Source organism: Calliphora vicina, chromosome 1 (genome assembly GCF_958450345.1).
Source record: "Calliphora vicina chromosome 1, idCalVici1.1, whole genome shotgun sequence".
NCBI classification, from domain to species: Eukaryota; Metazoa; Arthropoda; class Insecta; order Diptera; family Calliphoridae; genus Calliphora; species Calliphora vicina.
Genome location: NC_088780.1, coordinates 107,820,646 through 107,840,395, shown reverse-complemented (window position 1 = coordinate 107,840,395; position 19,750 = coordinate 107,820,646). Strand labels below are relative to the sequence as shown.

Genomic DNA, 19,750 nt, shown 5'->3' with positions numbered 1-19,750 from the left:
ACTTTTCTATAGAAAATGTGTGTCAACATCAAGACACTTTTCTATAGAAAATGTGTCTCAACATCAAGACACTTTTCTATAGAAAATGTGTCTCAACATTAAGACACTTTTCTATAGAAAATGTGTCTCAACATCAAGACACTTTTCTATAGAAAATGTGTCTCAACATCAAGACACTTTTCTATAGAAAATGTGCCTCAACATCAAGACACTTTTCTATAGAAAATGTGTCTCATCATCTGAACACATTTCTATAGAAAATGTGTCTCATCATCTGAACACATATCTATAGAAAATGTGTCTCATCATCTAGACACTTTTCTATAGAAAAAGTGTCTCAACATCAAGATAATTTTCAATAGCAAGTGTTTCTCAAGATAAAGACAATTTTCTATAAAAAATGTGTCTCAACATCAAGATAATTTTCTATAGAAAATATGTCTCATCATCTGAACACTTTTTTATAGAAAATATGTCTCATCATCTGAACACTTTTCTATAGAAAATATGTCTCATCATCTGAACACTTTTCTATATAAAATGTGTCTCATCATCTGAACACTTTTCTATATAAAATGTGTCTCATCATCTGAACATTTTTCTATAGAAAATGTGTCTCATCATCTGAACACTTTTCTATAGAAAATATGTCTCAACATCCAGACAATTTTGTATAGAAAATATGTCTCATCATCTGAACACTTTTCTATAGAAAATGTGTTTCATCATCCAGACACTTTTCTATAGAAATCGACTCTGAAAGTGATTTTTGTGAATACTTTTATTTGTTTTAATATTCGTCATTAATTAAAATTGTTTGATTTTAAAAAGCTTCCTGTTGTTGCAGGTTTCTTGTTTTTACTGCAGAGTTTTTTTGTAAGAGAAAGAAATTGCAAAGAAAAAACATTGAAATTTTTTAAATGAAATGTATCAAATATTTAAAAAACTTAAACTTTTACGTATTTACGCCAGTATGTCGTAATGGCCAAAAATGAACACGCAGTTATGCGCACTTTTTCTCTTTCACATTGATTGCATGCAACACACTGATTGCCACATGCATGACTGCTAACTTGTATCGTCGTCATCGTCTTGTGTACATAATGTGTTGCTCTGTTTAATTTTATGAATTTTATTATTTTGCCATCTAAAATACTTACTACGCAGCCAGCACCCTGCCTGAGAAATGCATAAAATCTTTTATTTTGTTGCAATTATTTGAACCAGTTTAATGAATAATCTTTGTGGCATGTAAGTGTTTATGTCGTATGTCGTCAAGTTCAACTTTTGGTTGTCACTGTTTTGTTTTCTTTTTTGTTTAAATGGATTGCTGAAAAAGTAAAAGTAAATTTTTTAATCCTTGAGCTGTAATTTGTCAGGCTTAAGACTTAAAGTGACACAATTGTAATTCGCTGTTACAGAAATTTACTTAAGTAACCATTTTTTCTATGATGCAGATGTTATTGGTCTGATTACGAGATATTAATATGCAAAATTTAGGCTACAACGTATAATGTTGTAATATTAAGTGGAAGATAGGTTTTTTAATTTATTTTCATAATCTTCTAATGAACCTTCAAATTTATGTTGTCAAATATAGTTAGTGCAATAAATCAATCACTAGATTAATGAATTTGTTTTCCGCTTGTCACAGTTTAAAATTTTCATCTTTAATATGCTGCCACGAAGCAATTAAAACCACAACTAAGCAAATAGCTTAATTGCAAACAAACACTTTTCTAAAAATAATGCATCTTCATTAAATCCATAGAATTGCTGAATTAATGTGTGGTTTTTTAACAAATTTTCTCAAAAGTATTGCTAGAAAATTTGCATGTTCAAATATGCATTAATAATATATATGTAGGCACATATGTAAATAAACATATGCAAATATGCTAATGCATATATGCAATTTACAAGCAAACACTTGTACATAGCTGCCTACAAATATTTAAAAATTCTCAAAACCATTCACTTGCAAACTAATTTCAATGACAAATTGTTTGCTTTTACAACTACTCAAATGCTAATGAAAATTAACAAAAATCTGTTTGATGATTTTCCTCCAACTTCTGTACAAACAAAACACACAAAGTATAAATTGATATTTGAGGTGTGTGTATGGAAAACATGTAATTTAACTACTTAATATAAAATGTTTATAGGTGTTTAAATTTTTCATGTACTTACAATGAACCACGGAATAAATTGACACTATAATCGTATACCGATGATCTTCCAGGTCCTGATAGTATTAGAGCACAATCGGCCCCCAATGGTGATGTATTTAAAGCTTCACCAAAATGATGAAATTGTGCATTTATTGTACTGGGTGCTGCTACCAAAGCTGTGGTTAATAGAAATATTCTGCAAAATATGAAAAGAAAAACATAAAATAAATCAATAAGTTTCATAGTGGTTTTTTGCATATATTTAGTATAGATTGCATGTAAGTGTTGCATTTATTTAGCAATTAATCATTCAATGTCATATATTTTCATTATTTGCATATTTTTTGTGTTTTTGCTACCATTATTTTGGTATAGTATTAAGCTACCTCAAACAATATCATAATTGTATCTTAGAAAATCGTGCTACTTTAGCAATATTGTCTTGTTTTCTTATTGTTGTATTACTAGAAGGCTATAATAAATTATGTCTTAGGGGTGTCTACTTCATAATTGAAATTTATAGCCAAAAAATATAAATTATTTTAAATTATTTTTTTCTAAGATGATTTAAAAGACCAGTAGTTTTAAAGTTTGGGCAATTGAAATGCTATTGATGAAAATTTCCTAAAGAAATGAGACTTAACAAAACACTTTTCCAAACAAATCCGCCTAATCAAGACACATTTCTACATAAAAGCTTCTTAAAAGTACAATGAGTTGGAAAGTGTCACAAGATAAATTTCTAAAGAAAATAAGACAGTTTTCTATAGAATTCTGTCTGAAAAAGACAGTTTTCTATAAAAATCAGTCTAAGCAAGACATTTTAAAGCAGAAGTCTGCCTAAACCAGACATTTTTCTATAGAATTGTGTCTAAAACAGACAGTTTTCTATAGAAATCTCCCTAAACAAGATAGTTTCTTACACAAGTTTTCCTTAACAGTTTTTTATAGAAATCTGTCTAAAGAAGACAGTTTACTATAGAAATCTGTTTAAACAAGACAGTTTTCTATAGAAATCTATCTAAACAAGACAGTTTTCTGTAGAAGTCTGACTAAACCAGATATTATTTTATAGAAATTTACGTAAATAAAACCATTTTCAATAGAAATCTACCTAATCAAGACAGTTTTCTGTAGAAATCTGTTTAAACAAGACAGTTTTCTATACAAAACCGGTTAAACCTGAACCTGTCGACAGAAGACAATTTTCTGTAGAAATCTGTCTACACAAGATAATTTTCTGTAGAAAAGTGTTTAATCAAGACAGTTTTCTATAGAAATCCGATTAAACAACATAATTTTCTGTAGAAGTCTGTCTAAATCAGGAATTTTTCTAAAGAAATCCGATTAAACAGACAGTTTTCTATAGAAATCTATCTAAATAAAAAAAGTTTTCTATAGAAATCTGTCTAGACAAGACAATTTTCTATAGAAATCTATTCAAGTAAATAAATTTTCTATAGAAATCTGTCTAATCAAGGCAGTTTTTGTAGAAGTCTGTCTGAACCAGACATTTTTCTATAGAAATGATCTAAACCAGACAGGTTTCTAAAGAAATCCGATTAAACAAGACAGCTTACTATAGAAATCTGTCTAAACAAGACAATTTTCAGTAGAAGTCTGTCTAAACCAGGAATTTTTCTTAACCCTTTGACGAATGAGACACATATGTCCCATTTGCTTTTTTCGTCATTACAGCCACAATTTTCATTGGATTTTGATCTAAGCGGTGTTGTTCGATGAAAAACAAATATGTTCTTTGGTGTTAATGTTAATACTAAGGTTATGTTGTTTAAGTTTGGCTTAAGGGATTCTCAAAGTCAGAAATTCGTATATTTTTTTGGACAATTTTATTTTTCTTATATCTCGAGTTCTAATTGATACTGTTGGATAAACTTTCAGTATTAGATGTACCAATGCCTTACGTATATTTATTCAACAACGCATTTTGAATCGGTTCTATACTTTTCCCGGGAGGACTGAAAATATAATGGGACATATGTGTCCCATTTTTTGTCAGTTTTCTATAGAAATCTGTCTAAACAAGACAATTTTCTATAGAAATCTGTCTAAACAAGACAATTTTCTATAGAAATCTGTCTAAACAAGACAATTTTCTATAGAAATCTGTCTAAACAAGACAATTTTCTATAGAAATCTGTTTAAACAAGACAATTTTCTATAGAAATCTGTCTAAACAAGACAATTTTCTATAGAAATCTGTCTAAACAAGACAATTTTCTATAGAAATCTGTCTAAACAAGGCAATTTTTTATAGAAATCTGTCTAAACAAGACAATTTTCTATAGAAATCTATTCAAGTAAATATTTTTTCTATACAAATCTAAACGAAACATTTTTCTATAGAAATCTATCAAAACAATATTGTAAGAAATATGGCTAAATCTGTCTAAGCCACATAATTTCTTATAGAAATCTTGCTGAACATAACAATTTTCTATAGAATTCTGTATAAAAAAACGATTTTCTACTGTATATAAATCTATCTAAACAGAATGCAGGGAACTAGTTCCATGGGCTGCAGGGTAATATAAAAATCGTGTATTCAATGAAATATTTAAATCATTAAAGTAAATCTGGTTTGAATAATCAGGGCGAAGGTGTCAAACTCAGCAGGGATATGAAGTTTCTTATTTAGGAACTTTCCCCTTCAACGCTGCAATTTAAACTGAATTGGTTTTTAAACAAAAGTGAAATGATTTTATTTTATATATGCACATTTTACATTCAAGATGTATAGTGAAAGGCATTCGTATTATGGTCAAGGTGATGGTGAAAATAAAAACCTAATAAAGTTTATTAAAGACAGACCTTTCTAAATAAAATGATAAGAAAATCATTGAAATGTAATAAAAGGTAGCAGAAATATTACAATATTTTCAATATCAAATGAAATTACATTATTTGTATTAAATAATAAAAATAAATACATAATACTGTGGGAGAAAAGAAGCAAAAAAAAACACTTTCTCTAACGAGATAAATATAAGAAAAGCCATAAAAATAATTACCTAATAAGTTTTTTTTTACTAATTTAGTGAAACTTTTTGGGATTTTCTTTAAATAAGAGACTTTTTCAGATAAATTCAAACTTAATTAATGATATCAATTAAAATTAATTATAAAAATAAATAAAATATTACGAGCACATTTAAAACCAAATTAATAAAAATTGAAGCTTATAGAAAATATGTTTTTTGTTAACACTTTTAAATTAAATTTATAATTGCTATTATAAATTTCGAAATATTTGCCAAATTAAACAAAATTCCCCAATTAAGTAAAACTTGTATTAATAATGTTTGAAAAAAAAAATATATATGCTATATTGTGCTTGTACTAATGCAAATTTTCTTTACTTCAAAATTTATATTAATTGATTTTTGTCTCTTAATAGTGATTGCCTTTAATCTATTGTGTGCAAGTCATAAATCATATTATTTCAAATTCAATTTCCTTTCAACACAATAATAACAAAATTATTTATTTGTAAGAAAAAAAAAAGTAGCAAACGTATTTGTGCCACACACGTGAAATATTCGTTCAATTTACACATGAATTTGTTGACAGTTAAAAATTAATATGCTAAAAATATAATAAATGATTAATGATAAATCATGGTTTGAACAAAATGTGTATATAAATCATAGGGAAACAAAAAAAAACTGTTTATATTAATAATTCTTAATTTGTGTCAGTAGTACAATTGTTGGATTAGAAGGAGTTTCACCAGTACACATATATTTCGCAAACTAAACACTTCTGGGAGATTTTACATAAGACTTCTCTATGGTTTTGCCACATAAATTTTGGTCCAATTTCAAACTATAAATTTAAATATTCGATTTTTATATTCCCATTTCTATAGAAATGTATTGATGAAGATTTTCTATAGAAATGAGACTTAACAAAACACTTTTCCAAAGACATATGACTAAACAAGACACTTTTCTACATAAATGCTTCTTAAAAGTACACTTTTCTATAGAAATAAGTTGGAAAGTGTCACAAGATACATTTCAAAAGAAAATAAGACAGTTTTCTATAGAAAACTATCCAAACAAGAGAGTTTTCTATAGAAATCTGTCTAAACAAAACAGTTTTTTGTAGAAGTCTGTCTAAACCAGACATTTTTCTATAGAAATCTGTCTATAAAAATCTGTCTAAACAAGACAGTTTTATATAGAAATCTGTGTAAACAAGAGATTTTTTTAAGAAATCAGATGAAATAAGTCAGTTATCTAAAGATATCCGATTAAACAAGACAGTTTTCTATAGAAATCTGTCTAAATAAGACAGTTTTCTATAGAAATCTGTCTAAACAAGACCATTTTCTATAGAAATCTGTTTAAACAAGATAGTTTTAGTTTTCTATAGAATTCCTATTAAACAAGACAGTTTTTTTACAGAAATACGGTTGAAAGGACAGTATTCTAAAGAAATCAGATGAAACAAGACAGCTTTATATAGAAATCTGCCTAAACCAGATAGTTTTCAATAGAAATCTATCTAAACAAGGCAGTTTTCTATTGAAATCTCTCTAAGCAAAACTGTTTTCTATAGAAATCTTTCTAAACCAGACAGTTTTCTATAGAAATCTGTCTAAACAAGACAACTTTCTATATAAATCTGCCTAAACAGGACAGTTTTCTATAGAAATCTATCTAAACAGGACAGTTTTCTATTGAAATTTGTCTAAACAAGACAGTTTTTTGTAGAAGTGTAGAACCAGAAATTTTTCTATAGAAATCAGTCTATAAAAATCTATCTAAACAAGACAGTTTTCTATAGAAATCTGTGTAAACAAGATAGTTTTCTAAAGAAATCAGATGAAACAAGACAGTTGTCTATAGAAACTCGATTAAACAAGACAATTTTGTAAAGAAATTCGATTAAACAAAACAGCTTTATATAGAAATCTGTCTATACAAGATAGTTTTCTATATAAATCTGTCTTAATAAGATACTTTTCTATAGAAATGTATCTCAACAAGATACTTTTCTATAGAAATATATCTTAACAAGTTAATTTTCTATAGAAATGTTTCTCAACAACATAATTTTTTATAGGTATTTATACTTGAATATACTTTTCTATAGAAATGCATCTCAAGAAGTTACTTTTCTATAGAAATGTATCTCAAGAACACTCTTTTCTTAAGAAAGACCCATTTCTCCAGAAAATAGTCTTGTTGTCTATAGAAATGTATCTCAACTAGATACTTTTCTATAGAAATGTATCTCACTAAGATATTTTTCAATAGAAATGTATCTCAACAAGATACATTTCTGTATTAATGTATCTCAACAAGATACTTTTCTATAGAACTGTGTATAATTCATTAAATAACATTTACCATTTACTAATACTTTATAGAACTTAATTCAGTGTGATAATAAAGTATGTCAGCAATACTTTTAATTAAGCAATTATATGTCTTTATTTTTTGTTCATTTAATCAGCAAAAATGTGTGGGAAAATTTTATTATATTTGCAAAAAAAAAAATAACAGAATGTTTCCTAAGTCTTTCGTTTTGTTAGTTAAAATTTAATAACAGCAAAAATAGCACAACTCGGCTGCTTAAGTTCCATTATAGTAAATGTAAGACAATTAATGTTTAATAAGTTGTTATTTTAACACAACTACAATAAACTAAAACTCTGCGTAAAAATCAAAGTTCGTTTATTTTGTTTTAATAAATATCTCTGGTTAGAAAAAAAAACAAATGAACCAGTAATATTTCTTGGTAAATTGTTACTCATATTTAATTGTGTTTTTTTTTTTTTTTTTGTATGAAAACAAAACAAATAATTATTGCTGTTCTAGTTTAAACGAACAGCAATTGATATAATAAATCCGGATATTTAACAAAACACACGACTACGACTACTCAAGTTACTCAATATCAATAAAGTAACCACCACCACTCCTTTTTTTAAACTGAGTGGCCATTAAACAACAAAATACAACAAGTACGAGTGGTTGACTCTGATTGTGAGTACAATAGATATTATATAGATAGATATTAACAGGAGTTTGTTTTTTAATGCTGTTGGTGATATTGCTCATACAACTAGAAGTAATAAACAATAATCAACACACAACATTTAACTTTATTAAATTCTATTGACAAATCATTGTTGTTAAATTGCCACGTTGGCCTTTAATAGATTAAAAGCAAAAAAATAAGTTGTAAGTTTGCCTCTAATAAACGCACAACACTTGTTGCTGCTGCCAATAATGTTGCACAAAATATTAATACTGAAATTGTTGTTTTTTTATTTTTAATATTTTTATAATTTATGTAGTTTTTTTCTTTTGTAGACATGTTAAATTTTTCTTGGGATTTCTCTAAATATTGTATTTTTTTTGCTGGTTTTACTAAAGTTTTACTTGATTTTAAGATTTAGTGTGTCAAATAAATTATTTAAATTGTTTTAAATAACAATAACCAATAGCTTAAAAAAAACCAGAACAACACCAAAATACTAGTAATATTCTAAAAACCACAAAACACAGTGGGTCAATGGGTAATAAATAAGATGTCAATGAAATTATTAAGTTACAGAACAGAAAACTATAATATTACTAATAAGCTAAGAAGATAAAACGTAAAATTCTCAATTAACCCCACTGTGCAGACGCATGTTCGTGTTGTCGGTATATATTTCAACTACCAACATTTTGTTTATTTTTTGGTTCTTACCAGTTCGCCCGAAGTTTGTGGCATTTTGTTCTTGGTTTTGTTGTTTGCGTTTTCGTTTTTGTGAAAGGCTTCGACAATAATTATTTATGACATTTTTTTGTGTTATTTAATGCGTTCGGCTCATAAGTGCAGCATGTACCAGTACATTTTGCTGGCGGCGTGTGCATATATTACTTTTTATTTTTTTGTTGTCGTTGTAAACTTTGTTGTTAATTTATGCATGCAACTAACACACTACACACTACAACAAGAAACAAAAAAAACTCAACTTTACTAATTGCAACTGCCGACATGGGTGTTTGTATGAATGAATGAGTTTTAATTCTTTGTCGTACAAAAATACTATCATTTGCATTTTTGCTTACATGACCTCGTTTCATTTCAAATAAGTACCTTAAAAATTAAATAAATATTGTTTTTTTTTTTTGCAATATTTTAATATTTGCTAAAATTCATTTACTTATCTACTACGTGTGTCTGACTGCGTCGTGAGTGAAAATTTTTATTTTAAGGTGTCACTTAGATTTTTATTTTCTATTAAAATATTTACAAGGGGCGTTTGTTAAGAAAGTTTCTTAACTGGAAATTGTTTGAGTAATTTGTTTGTCCGTTTGATGATTGGATGGGCCTGTTAATAATGTTTATATTTTAGTATGCAGTATTCATTTATTAGTCATTTTAATGATTTCAAAGAAATTGTAATGGGTTAATGGGAATAAATCTATCATGAGTTAACTTATTTTTGGTGGTACACATTTTGTGGAATAATCGCATTTTAATCGAATAATTTTCCATTATTTTTGTGTATAAATAAAAAAACATATTTTTAATAAATTTTGCTAATTATTCGGATTTTATTCAATTAATTATACGATTTTATATATTTGATTTGGTATTTTATTCGAATTATTAACCGGTTATTTTTATTTATTTATACAAATAAATTTATCATAGTAAAAATATATAAGAATCTTATTTTCAATAACTTTTTTCTTTATTTGCTTATTATTCGAATAATTATCCAGTTATATTCGTTTATTTATTCGAATAATCATTGCGATTTCTTTGGAAAAATATAATAATAATAATAATTTTCTAGTATTCGTTGTTTTATTCGAATAATTATGTAATGTTTATACAAAACAAATAAATTTATTTTATCACAGTAAAAATATAAAAAAACTCATTCCAAGTAAATTTTGTTGATTTATATTCCAATAGTTATCCGGTTAGATTCGTTTGTTTATTCGAATAAGCATTGCAATTTATTTGGAACATTGGTAATTAATAGCTTTTTTAAGTATAAATTTATAAAAGTGAATTATTCTTGAATATTTCGTATTTTATTGGAATTATTAACTAGTAATTAAAAAAAAAAATCAATGTTTATTAACAAAGTAAAAATATTTAAAAATATAATATTTTTAAGACATTTTATTGATTATTCCGATTTTATGCTAATATTAATACGGTTTTAGTCCATTCTTTATTCGACTAATCATTCCGTTTTTAAGAATTTTATTCGAATATTCGATATTTTTTCGAATAAATTGAAGGATATTTTTGTTTATTTATATAAATAAATTTATCTCAAAATTTTTTTTGTTTATTCGATTAATTATCCGGTTATACTCAACTGATTATTCGAATACTCATTCCGATTTATTTCAAAAAATCTTAATTAACCCTCCGTTAGTTGCAACTGATCTGGTTGATACACCCTAAATTTTAAGCAATTTTGTTATAAAAATATATTTTTATTGCAATTTTATTTTCATTACTCTTTTAAATACTTTGAATTTAATATTGTTTTTATGTTTACGAAATAAGGTAATGTAAGAAAAGATAAAAACACTGTTTATTGTTGGTGTTTTATTTAAGCTTTAATATTTTTACAAATAAAACTTGTGTGTCTGTAATTCTAATCACTCTATAGTTTTATTTGTATAATCTTTTTCTTTTTTTAGTTTTTCTAAAGCCTTTTGTGAAAAGGTTTCCTTATGATCTGGCAACCAGTGAAATGCTCATAAATATGAACTAGCTTATCCTCCAACAATAAATTTTCAGTGAATTTATCAATAGAAAATTGGGAATTTAGCATAAAACAATTTTACTAAAAAGAGAAGGGATTATTTTCAAACGCGCCTTTTTTATTGATATCAATTTGATGTCAATAGATTGCGACTAGTGGCAATTGAAAATGATTGCGATTAATGGTTTAAAGAAATAAATTTCAAAATTTTATGTTTATATTCGGATTCTTATTCGATTAATCGTTCCTATCTATTTCTAAAAATATTAATCAATGTATTTATTTAATAAAAATTACGAAAAGGAGTAAAAATATAAAAAATCTAATTTGAGTTTGATTTAAACATTCGGTTGATTATCCGAATAATCATTTCGATTTATTTAAAAAATCATTTTTATACCCTACATCACCATAGTGGGGAGGGTATTATGCGTTTGTGCAGATGTTTGTAACGCCCAAAAATATTAGTCTAACACCCACCTTAAAGTATACCGATCGACTTAGAATCACTTTCTGAGTCGATTAAGCGATGTCCGTCCGTCCGTCTGGCTGGCTGTCCATGTAAACCTTGTGCGCAGAGTACAGGTCGCAATTTTGAAGATATTTCGATCAAATTTGGCCCAAGGACCAAGCCTATTGAAACTGGCTGAAATCGGTCCATTATTTCACCATGCCCCCATACAAATGTCCTTCCTAAATTGGACTTTATCGGTCATAAATGTTTAATTTATAAATGTATCTCCACAAATTGCGCTCCAAATAAGTTTTATATATACAAAATTCATGTCACCAAATTTTGTTACGATCGGTTCATAATTAGTCATAGCTCCCATATAGACCCGCTTCCGAAAATCACTTTAACGTGCATAAATCGCTTAAAAATTTCGGTATACTCACAAAATTCAACATAGTAAACTTTCATATAGACATAAATCACACGACCTAATTTCATGGTGATCGGTCCATAATTGGTCATAGCCCCCATATAAGGCCCACTTCCGAAAATCACTCAAAAATACAAATTATTGAAATTTTAAAAGAAAAATGTTTTTGCTCTTTTACTTAGTGTAGGGTATTATTTTATTCGAATAATTTACCAGTAATATATTAAATGAATAATTTATAATCTTTCTGTAAAAAAAAATTACATTTAGCTTTACAGTTATATGGTTCTATATTCTATTCGAAAAATTATCCGTGTAAATAATTTTATTTGAGTTTCATTATAAAAATTTTGAACAAATTTGATTTGACAAGAATCTAGTAAAAAATTCGAAAATAAAATGATTTACAGAATAAATTATATGAACCTTCAATAGAAATAACCAAAAAATGTATTCTTTTTTTTTTGGTTATACAAACTCATTAATTTTTTACTAAAAAATTTAAAATTTGAAAACGTAGTTAAAATGTTGAAGGCATTTTTATGTATTATTAAGGTTTTTCATATGAATAATTATCCGGATATTCTCATTTAATTATAGGCATAAACTTTGGAAAACTCAAACTAATATGATTTTCTATCTAAATATCAAAAACTACATTTCATGATTGTTTTTTTATTATTCGAGTTTTTATTCGATTATTTAACCCGTTGTTTTTCTAAACATGTTAATTATTTATATTGCAATATGTATACAAAAAAAATTTCAGGAATTTTATTCGATTCAGTTTTTTATTCGAATAATTAAGCGAATATTTTTTTAAAAATTATTTTAAAGATTATGAATTTTCAGAATTTTTGCAATGAAATTTGATGATAATTATTTTATTATTCGTATAATTATCCGGTTATATTTTGAAAAATCTTAACATAATTTTTTAAATTGAATATCATATATATTTTTCAATTAAAATTTAAAATTATAACCAAATTGTTACTACTATATTAAAACATCATTAAATATTTTTTTGTAAATATTACAATCAAATCTTTGCCAAAGAAATAATTGCCATAATTTTCTTTTAAGCCCAAGAGACAATAAAACATAATTGTAACCAAGACCTTGAGCTAATTTAAAACGCAAAATTACTGCCATTAGTATTAGTTTTATTATGGCCAGTAGTTTGCAAAAAATAAACATTATAAGAAAATTAAACCAACAAAATGATTTTAATAATTATAACAATTTTAACACTAAACAAAGAAGTCAGCCGGTATGGAACTAAAAAGTAAACACCACAGTCATTATTTTAAATTTATGGTTTTTATAAATATTTTTAAATTACTTTTTTTCATTAAAGCCAACAAATTCATGGTTCATTTGATTTGTTTATATATTTACTCTCATATAAGAAATTATTTAAAACTAAACACTTAAATAGCAAAAAACAAGCAAACACCATTACCTAGTAGCTTGATGTCTTAACACACTTTTGCGGTGTTTAATTTGCGTCATTATACAAGTGTGACACACATGTTTTTTTTTCATATTTTATGTAAATTAATTAAGAGTTTATTTAATTTTATTACAATTGCAATGTTTTGTGTTTTGCTAAATGCTTTTAACTGTTTTTATTTTTAATGTAACATTTGTAATAAAAAATTATAATTAAATTGATTTTCAAATAAGCATTCCCATGTAAATTGATGACATTTCAAATGAATTTTAAAATAAAAAGTTGTTTCAGTCAACTACAATGAATGCAGGTTTTTTTTTGTTGTTGAATAAAATACTACAAAAACGTTTACATTTGCACCATAATTGATCATTTGTAATTAAAAAGTCATTTAAATTCTTTTAGGTATTTATGATTATTATTAAATATTAGTTTATTAAGCAACAATTATTCCTACATAATCATTTCTATAATTTAGCTAAAACTAACTATAATAATTTAATTGCTTTATTAACAATGAATTTTAATTTTCATTTCAGGTATTTACGAAATTGTTTTCATGTAATTTCCGAAATATTTGTGCTGTTTTTATGTAAATAAGGTATGTAATAATTTATTCATAATTTGAAGTATTGCCTCCTACAATAGTTTTTTTATGTTGACATCTATCTGTCAATAGTGTTTTAAATCTTTCATCAAGTAATGTCTTGGATATAATATGGAAAAACTATTTCTATGGAAAATTAATAAAATAATGAAGTATTTTTGTTTAGAAACTCCTACAATTGTTTGCTTAATTCAAAACTCAAAGGTGTAATTGCCTAATTCTATTCGAAAGAAAACAATTTAAAATTTCAAAGTATTTCGCACATAAATTCAAACAATTTTCTTTTCAAATCGAATTACAAAGTATTTTTAGCGACAACAAAAACAATGTACATAGAATATTCTATATAGAAATATAAATATATAGAAATATTTTTTAAATTTTTTTAAAAGCGTACTAGTGACATGATTAGTGAAAAGAGAGTAAATATTAGTGTCAACTGAAATACCTGCTGTTTGAAGAGTGCACGCAGAGAAAAAATATAGTTGTGCATGTTTACTGTAATCATTTCAATATTTTTACAAGTTTTTTTAAAAATATTATAGTCACAGTAACTATTTACATGATTGTGGTAACCATAATATGGTTAATTTATGATTCACATGATTATATCAACAATATATATGGTTACTGTAAACAATTTATGTTTGTGACAACAATTTTATGTTGCTCTAAGCTTATGGTTATCATAATCTGAGAACCTGAATAAAATTATTCATCATAAAAATGGTTGTCACAACCATATACTTGTTTATACTTGGATTTTTGTGAATATCTCTTTTTGTGTAAGAAACTGATTTTGCAACACTAATATATATTAGTTTAAAATAGTATTTAAGATAATAAAATCACCAAAAACCTTCAATTCTCTAACCAAAAACTACTATTGTACAAATTCATAAAATTGTATTACAAATTGAAAAACGTTCTAAAAGCTTGACATGTAAATACTTACTAAAGCCCTTCACAAATCAAACAAACAATAGAATTGACTGCAATTCATTTGTTATTAAACTATAAATTGTTATAAATCCAGCCAAAAAAAAACGAACAATAATTTAAATAAACTCCAACATCATTGACCTACTAATTCTAAATGAAACAAAACTAAACCATCAAAAAACCTATTAATGTTTATTTCATTTAAAACTCGTGTCTTCAAATCTGTTTATTTAAATTTAAACACCAACCATTTGAAAACATCTCCCTTTCCAGCAGCCACAGAAAAAAGTTGGTAGTTGCCATAAAAGTGTCAGATTTATTATGGTTAATGTTGTAACATAATTGTAACTACAATTTCAAATTCAACTTTATGTAACTTAAATTGCCATACAGCAAAATAAATTAAAAAGTTTTGTAAATTTTACTTTTTTTTAAAAAATATTTCCTTTTTTTAATAACAAATGTTTTATTTTGTGGTTTTTATCTTTAATAGGAAGGAAAATTTATCACTTATTTATTATTTTTAACATAATATGTTGTAATTTGCTGGTAATACGATACATGTATTGTAATATTTTGGCTAATTTTAGTTTTCCATATTGTTATTTTCGACATGAAATTGTATCTATTATGGCCTTATTTTATTTTGGCTGTGGCTGGGTGTCAGTTGGGAAAATAATCGATTAAATTAATATGTATGAGAATGCCCCATTATTTTAATGTATTTTTCTATGGAGTTCGTGTCTTAAGCCTTTTGTTTTGAGGTGATTAATGTAAGAAATAATAAATTTTGGGTGGGGATTTCTTGTTTTTTTAAACAATTGTAAATTTAGGTTAGATTTGGCATAATATGAGTGTTATAATGATGAATAAAAATTGCGCCTGAGGGAATTGTATGGAGGAAAATTGCTATGATTAGGGAATTATTTTCATTTGTTTATTTTTTGTTGGTTTGACAAGAGATTTATGCAGAAACTTATGTCGAAAATTGAAATTGCCAAGACATTTTAAATAAAGAGATATACACATAATAAAGCATTGGGACTAGAGATAAATATTGCCCGATTTGCGCCATACTTTACAGTTTAATTTCAGAGTTTTTAGAACTAATTTGTTGGTTATACGGCAATCCCGTATAATCAGCTCAAACAGTATCTCAATGGAACATTTGTATGGGGGCTATGTGAAATCGTGGATCAATATTGTCCATTTTCAATATCAAACAAACCGTATCAACAGAGAGTCCAACTAACTCCATTCGTTTGGACCCTATCGTCTTACAATCATATTCTAAGACCAAAATTTCGATATGTTATAAACCGAATGACAAAATCAATATATCCCCCATCTTTTTTGATAATAAAACAATATTATTCTGTGTTAAAACCAATTTCCAGTTTCTAAGTGTCATATTGATATTTATTTTAATTAAAATACTTTTTATTTGTTTAAGAAAATTAGTCTTCAATAACTTTCTAATACTTTAAACTATTTGTATTGGGATATATTTAAAATTTGTCTACTATTTCCCACAATATCAGTTTAGATCTGCTAAATACCTTAATTAAAAAAAAAAATCATAGAAATCAAAAGTCTTAAAAAGTTCAAGTAAAGTAACTTATAATATTTAGTAACCTTGTACACATGTATATTCTTTGTGATAATAAAAAATGTCAAATCATTAACTTTACAATCAGCTTAATCAAATAAGTCCTTGACAACCAAAAACTCAAACAACTTCCAAAAGTGATAACTTGTCTAGTATGTGACAGACTCTAATGAGAATCAATTGAAATCACTGAAATTTTCTTTAAACTCCATTACAAATATAGAGTTTATCAAACAAAACATAATATTTAAGCAACAAACATTGGTAGTTCAAATATTTTATTTTTAATTTTACACCTCAATAGTGGGGAGGGCATTGTGCGTTTGTGCTGATGTTTTGTAACGCCCAAAAATATTAGTCCATGTAAATTTATGCGTAATGTACAGGTCTCAATTTCAAAGATATTTCAATCAATTGTGGCACGTGTATATTTCACCTAGCCCCCATACAAATGTCCTCCTGAAATAGGACTCTATCGGACATAAATGCTTGATTTATATAGATATTCACACAAATAAGTTTTATATACAAATAAAGTACACATACAAACTTTGAGCGGATCGATACATAATTGACCATAGCTCCCATGTAAGGCCCACTTCCGAAAATGACTTTAATGAGCATAAAACTCTTATCAACAATGTTGATAGCGCGCATTTATTAGTATTGTTTGGAAGTATGGCAACACTAAATGTTTAAGCTGCTAACATTAATTCGAATATTCTAGTTTTGATCGTTAAGAACAATCATGAAACTATTCGAATGAAGATGGCGCTGCATATTGGGGATGAGCGGGCTTAAGTGGGGGACAGTGTTAACAATTTGCAAACTGCCTGCAACATTCATCATATTTATAAAAATGTCCATCAGTAGAAGCGTGAAACGAGTGTTATATACTTCCACCTTAATCGTTGAAAGAGGTCGACTAAATTACGCTACAAATGCATATGTGACAAGAGTTTTGAAAATATGTTTGCAAAATATTTGTCTATGGTTAAACACAGTGCTCGGCAAGAGGAGAGGGCTTGAAGAGAAAAATATGCCAAATAAATCGAAGCATTTAAAGTCAAAATGATATACATATGTAATCAGTGCCTTTTGTCGGGACTCGACATGTAAAATGCTACATGAGAGAAATCTGGGAAAGGCCTCTGTTTGTTTCAGCATGAAAACATGGGAACATATATACTCCTACATATATTTGCAATGGATCTTGTTATTCTCCGTAATAACAAAACACTCAGTATTACCTTAGTAAAGACTAAACATTATTTGAAATTTTATTTTTCTCTTGTACAGAAGTTTTTCCTTTCCTTCCGTATATACATTGAGATCACTTTAGCCCAGTCGTAATTCAAATAAATATTTGGCCCTTTTACTAAACATTTCATTCACCACGAGTGGTAAGGGTATATATAAGTTTGTCATTCCGTTTGTAATTTCTAATTTTTTCATTTGCGATCCCATAAAGTATATGGGGGATTTCATGTCAAGTGAACCAACTTTTGAAATCGATGTCTTCCGATCGGGATGAAATTTGCACCAAGGTTAGCTCTATTGGATAGTAACTCAGACACAATTTTTCAACAACATCGGTCGAGAACTCTCTGAGTTATAGGGGGTAAAATTTTGACAATTTGGTCAAACAGGGGTTTTTTCTTATCCATGTAACTTATTACCTATTGTTCTTAGCAAAATGTGTCCCAAATAGTATAGATAGCTATTTCTTCGATCTTTCGAAAAAAAATATTTAAAAAAAAAAATAAAAAAATTTTAATATTTTTTTTCCGAAATCAAAAACTTTTTTGACTTTTTTTTAAAATACGCCCTTTTTTTTTTTTTTTTTTCTTAAAATAAAGTTTAGATATTTTCCTTGAACACCTACTTGGTCGCTTAGTGGGATGCGAGTGGGATATCTATCAAAATAAATATTTTGTAACTCAAAACATAAAATTATTGACTTTTTTTGCAAAATCAAAAACTTTGTTGACTTTTTTTTTTCAAAATGGACCCTATTTTAATCTTTTTTTTTAGGTCAAACAAAAGCTTAGATATTATCCTTGAAGACCCTTGTGGTCGCTTAGTGGGATGCGAGTGGGATATCTATCAAAATAAATATTTTTTAACTCAAGACTTACAATTTTTGACTTTTTTTTTTGCAAATACGATTTTTTTTCCAAATGGGCCCTTTTTTTAAAATTTTTTTTATAGTCAAAAGAAAGCTTAGGTCCATTCCTTTAAGATATTTTTAGTCCCTTAGTGGGATGCGAGTAGGATATCTATCAAAATAAATATTTTGTAACGCAAGACATACAATTTTTTAATTTTTTTTTGCAAAATCAAAATTTTTTTCCAATATGGGCCCTTTTTTAATTTTTTTTTTGCTCAAAAGAAAGCCTAGGTCCATTCCTTTAAGATATTTTTAGTCCCTTAGTGGGATGCGAGTGGGATATCTATCAAAATAAATATTTTGTAACAATTTTTTAATTTTTTTTTGCAAAATCGAAATTTTTTTCCAATATGGGACTTTTTTTTAAAAATTTTTTTTTGCTCAAAAGAAAGCTTAGGTCTTTTCCTTTAAGACCTATTTTGTCACTTAGGAAGATGTGAGTAGGATATCTATTAAAATAAAAATGTTGTAACTCAAGACATTCAATTATTGACTTTTTTTTTGCAAATTCGAATTTTTTTTCAAAATGGGCCCTTTTTTAAAAATTTTTTTTTAGTCAAAAGAAAGCTTAGGTCCATTCCTTTAAGATATTTTAGGTCCCTTAGTGGGATACGAGTGGGATATCTATCAAAATAAATATTTTGTAACTCAAGATATACAATTTTTGATTTTTTGGCAAAATCAAAAACTTTTTTGACTTTTTTTTAAAATGGGCCCTTTTTGTAATTTTTTTTTTTGCTATAAAGAAAGCTTAGGCCTATTCCTTTAAGATGGTTTTGATCGCTTAGTGGGATGCGAGTGGGATATATATCAAAATAAATGTTTTGTAACTCAAGACATACAATTTTTGTGTTAAAACATTTATTTTGATAGATATCCCACTCGCATCCCACTAAGGGACTAAAAATATCTTAAAGGAATGGACCTAGGCTTTCTTTTGAGCAAAAAAAAAAATTAAAAAAGGGCCCATATTGGAAAAAAATTTTGATTTTGCAAAAAAAAAATAAAAAATTGTATGTCTTGCGTTACAAAATATTTATTTTGATAGATATCCCACTCGCATCCCACTAAGGGACTAAAAATATCTTAAAGGAATGGACCTAAGCTTTCTTTTGACTACAAAAAAAATTTTAAAAAAATGGCCCAT

General features: G+C 26.7%; 1 protein-coding gene across 1 annotated transcript in view; it reads right to left on the bottom strand.

Moving 5' to 3' along the window:
- cysu (Curly Su) overlaps positions 1-19,750 on the bottom strand; it is an 88,618-nt gene that overhangs the window by 33,681 nt on the left and 35,187 nt on the right. The window contains exon 2 of the mRNA XM_065515461.1: positions 2,194-2,370. Coding sequence (XP_065371533.1) covers positions 2,194-2,370 — 177 coding nt within the window. The remainder of the gene's footprint in view (positions 1-2,193; positions 2,371-19,750) is intronic.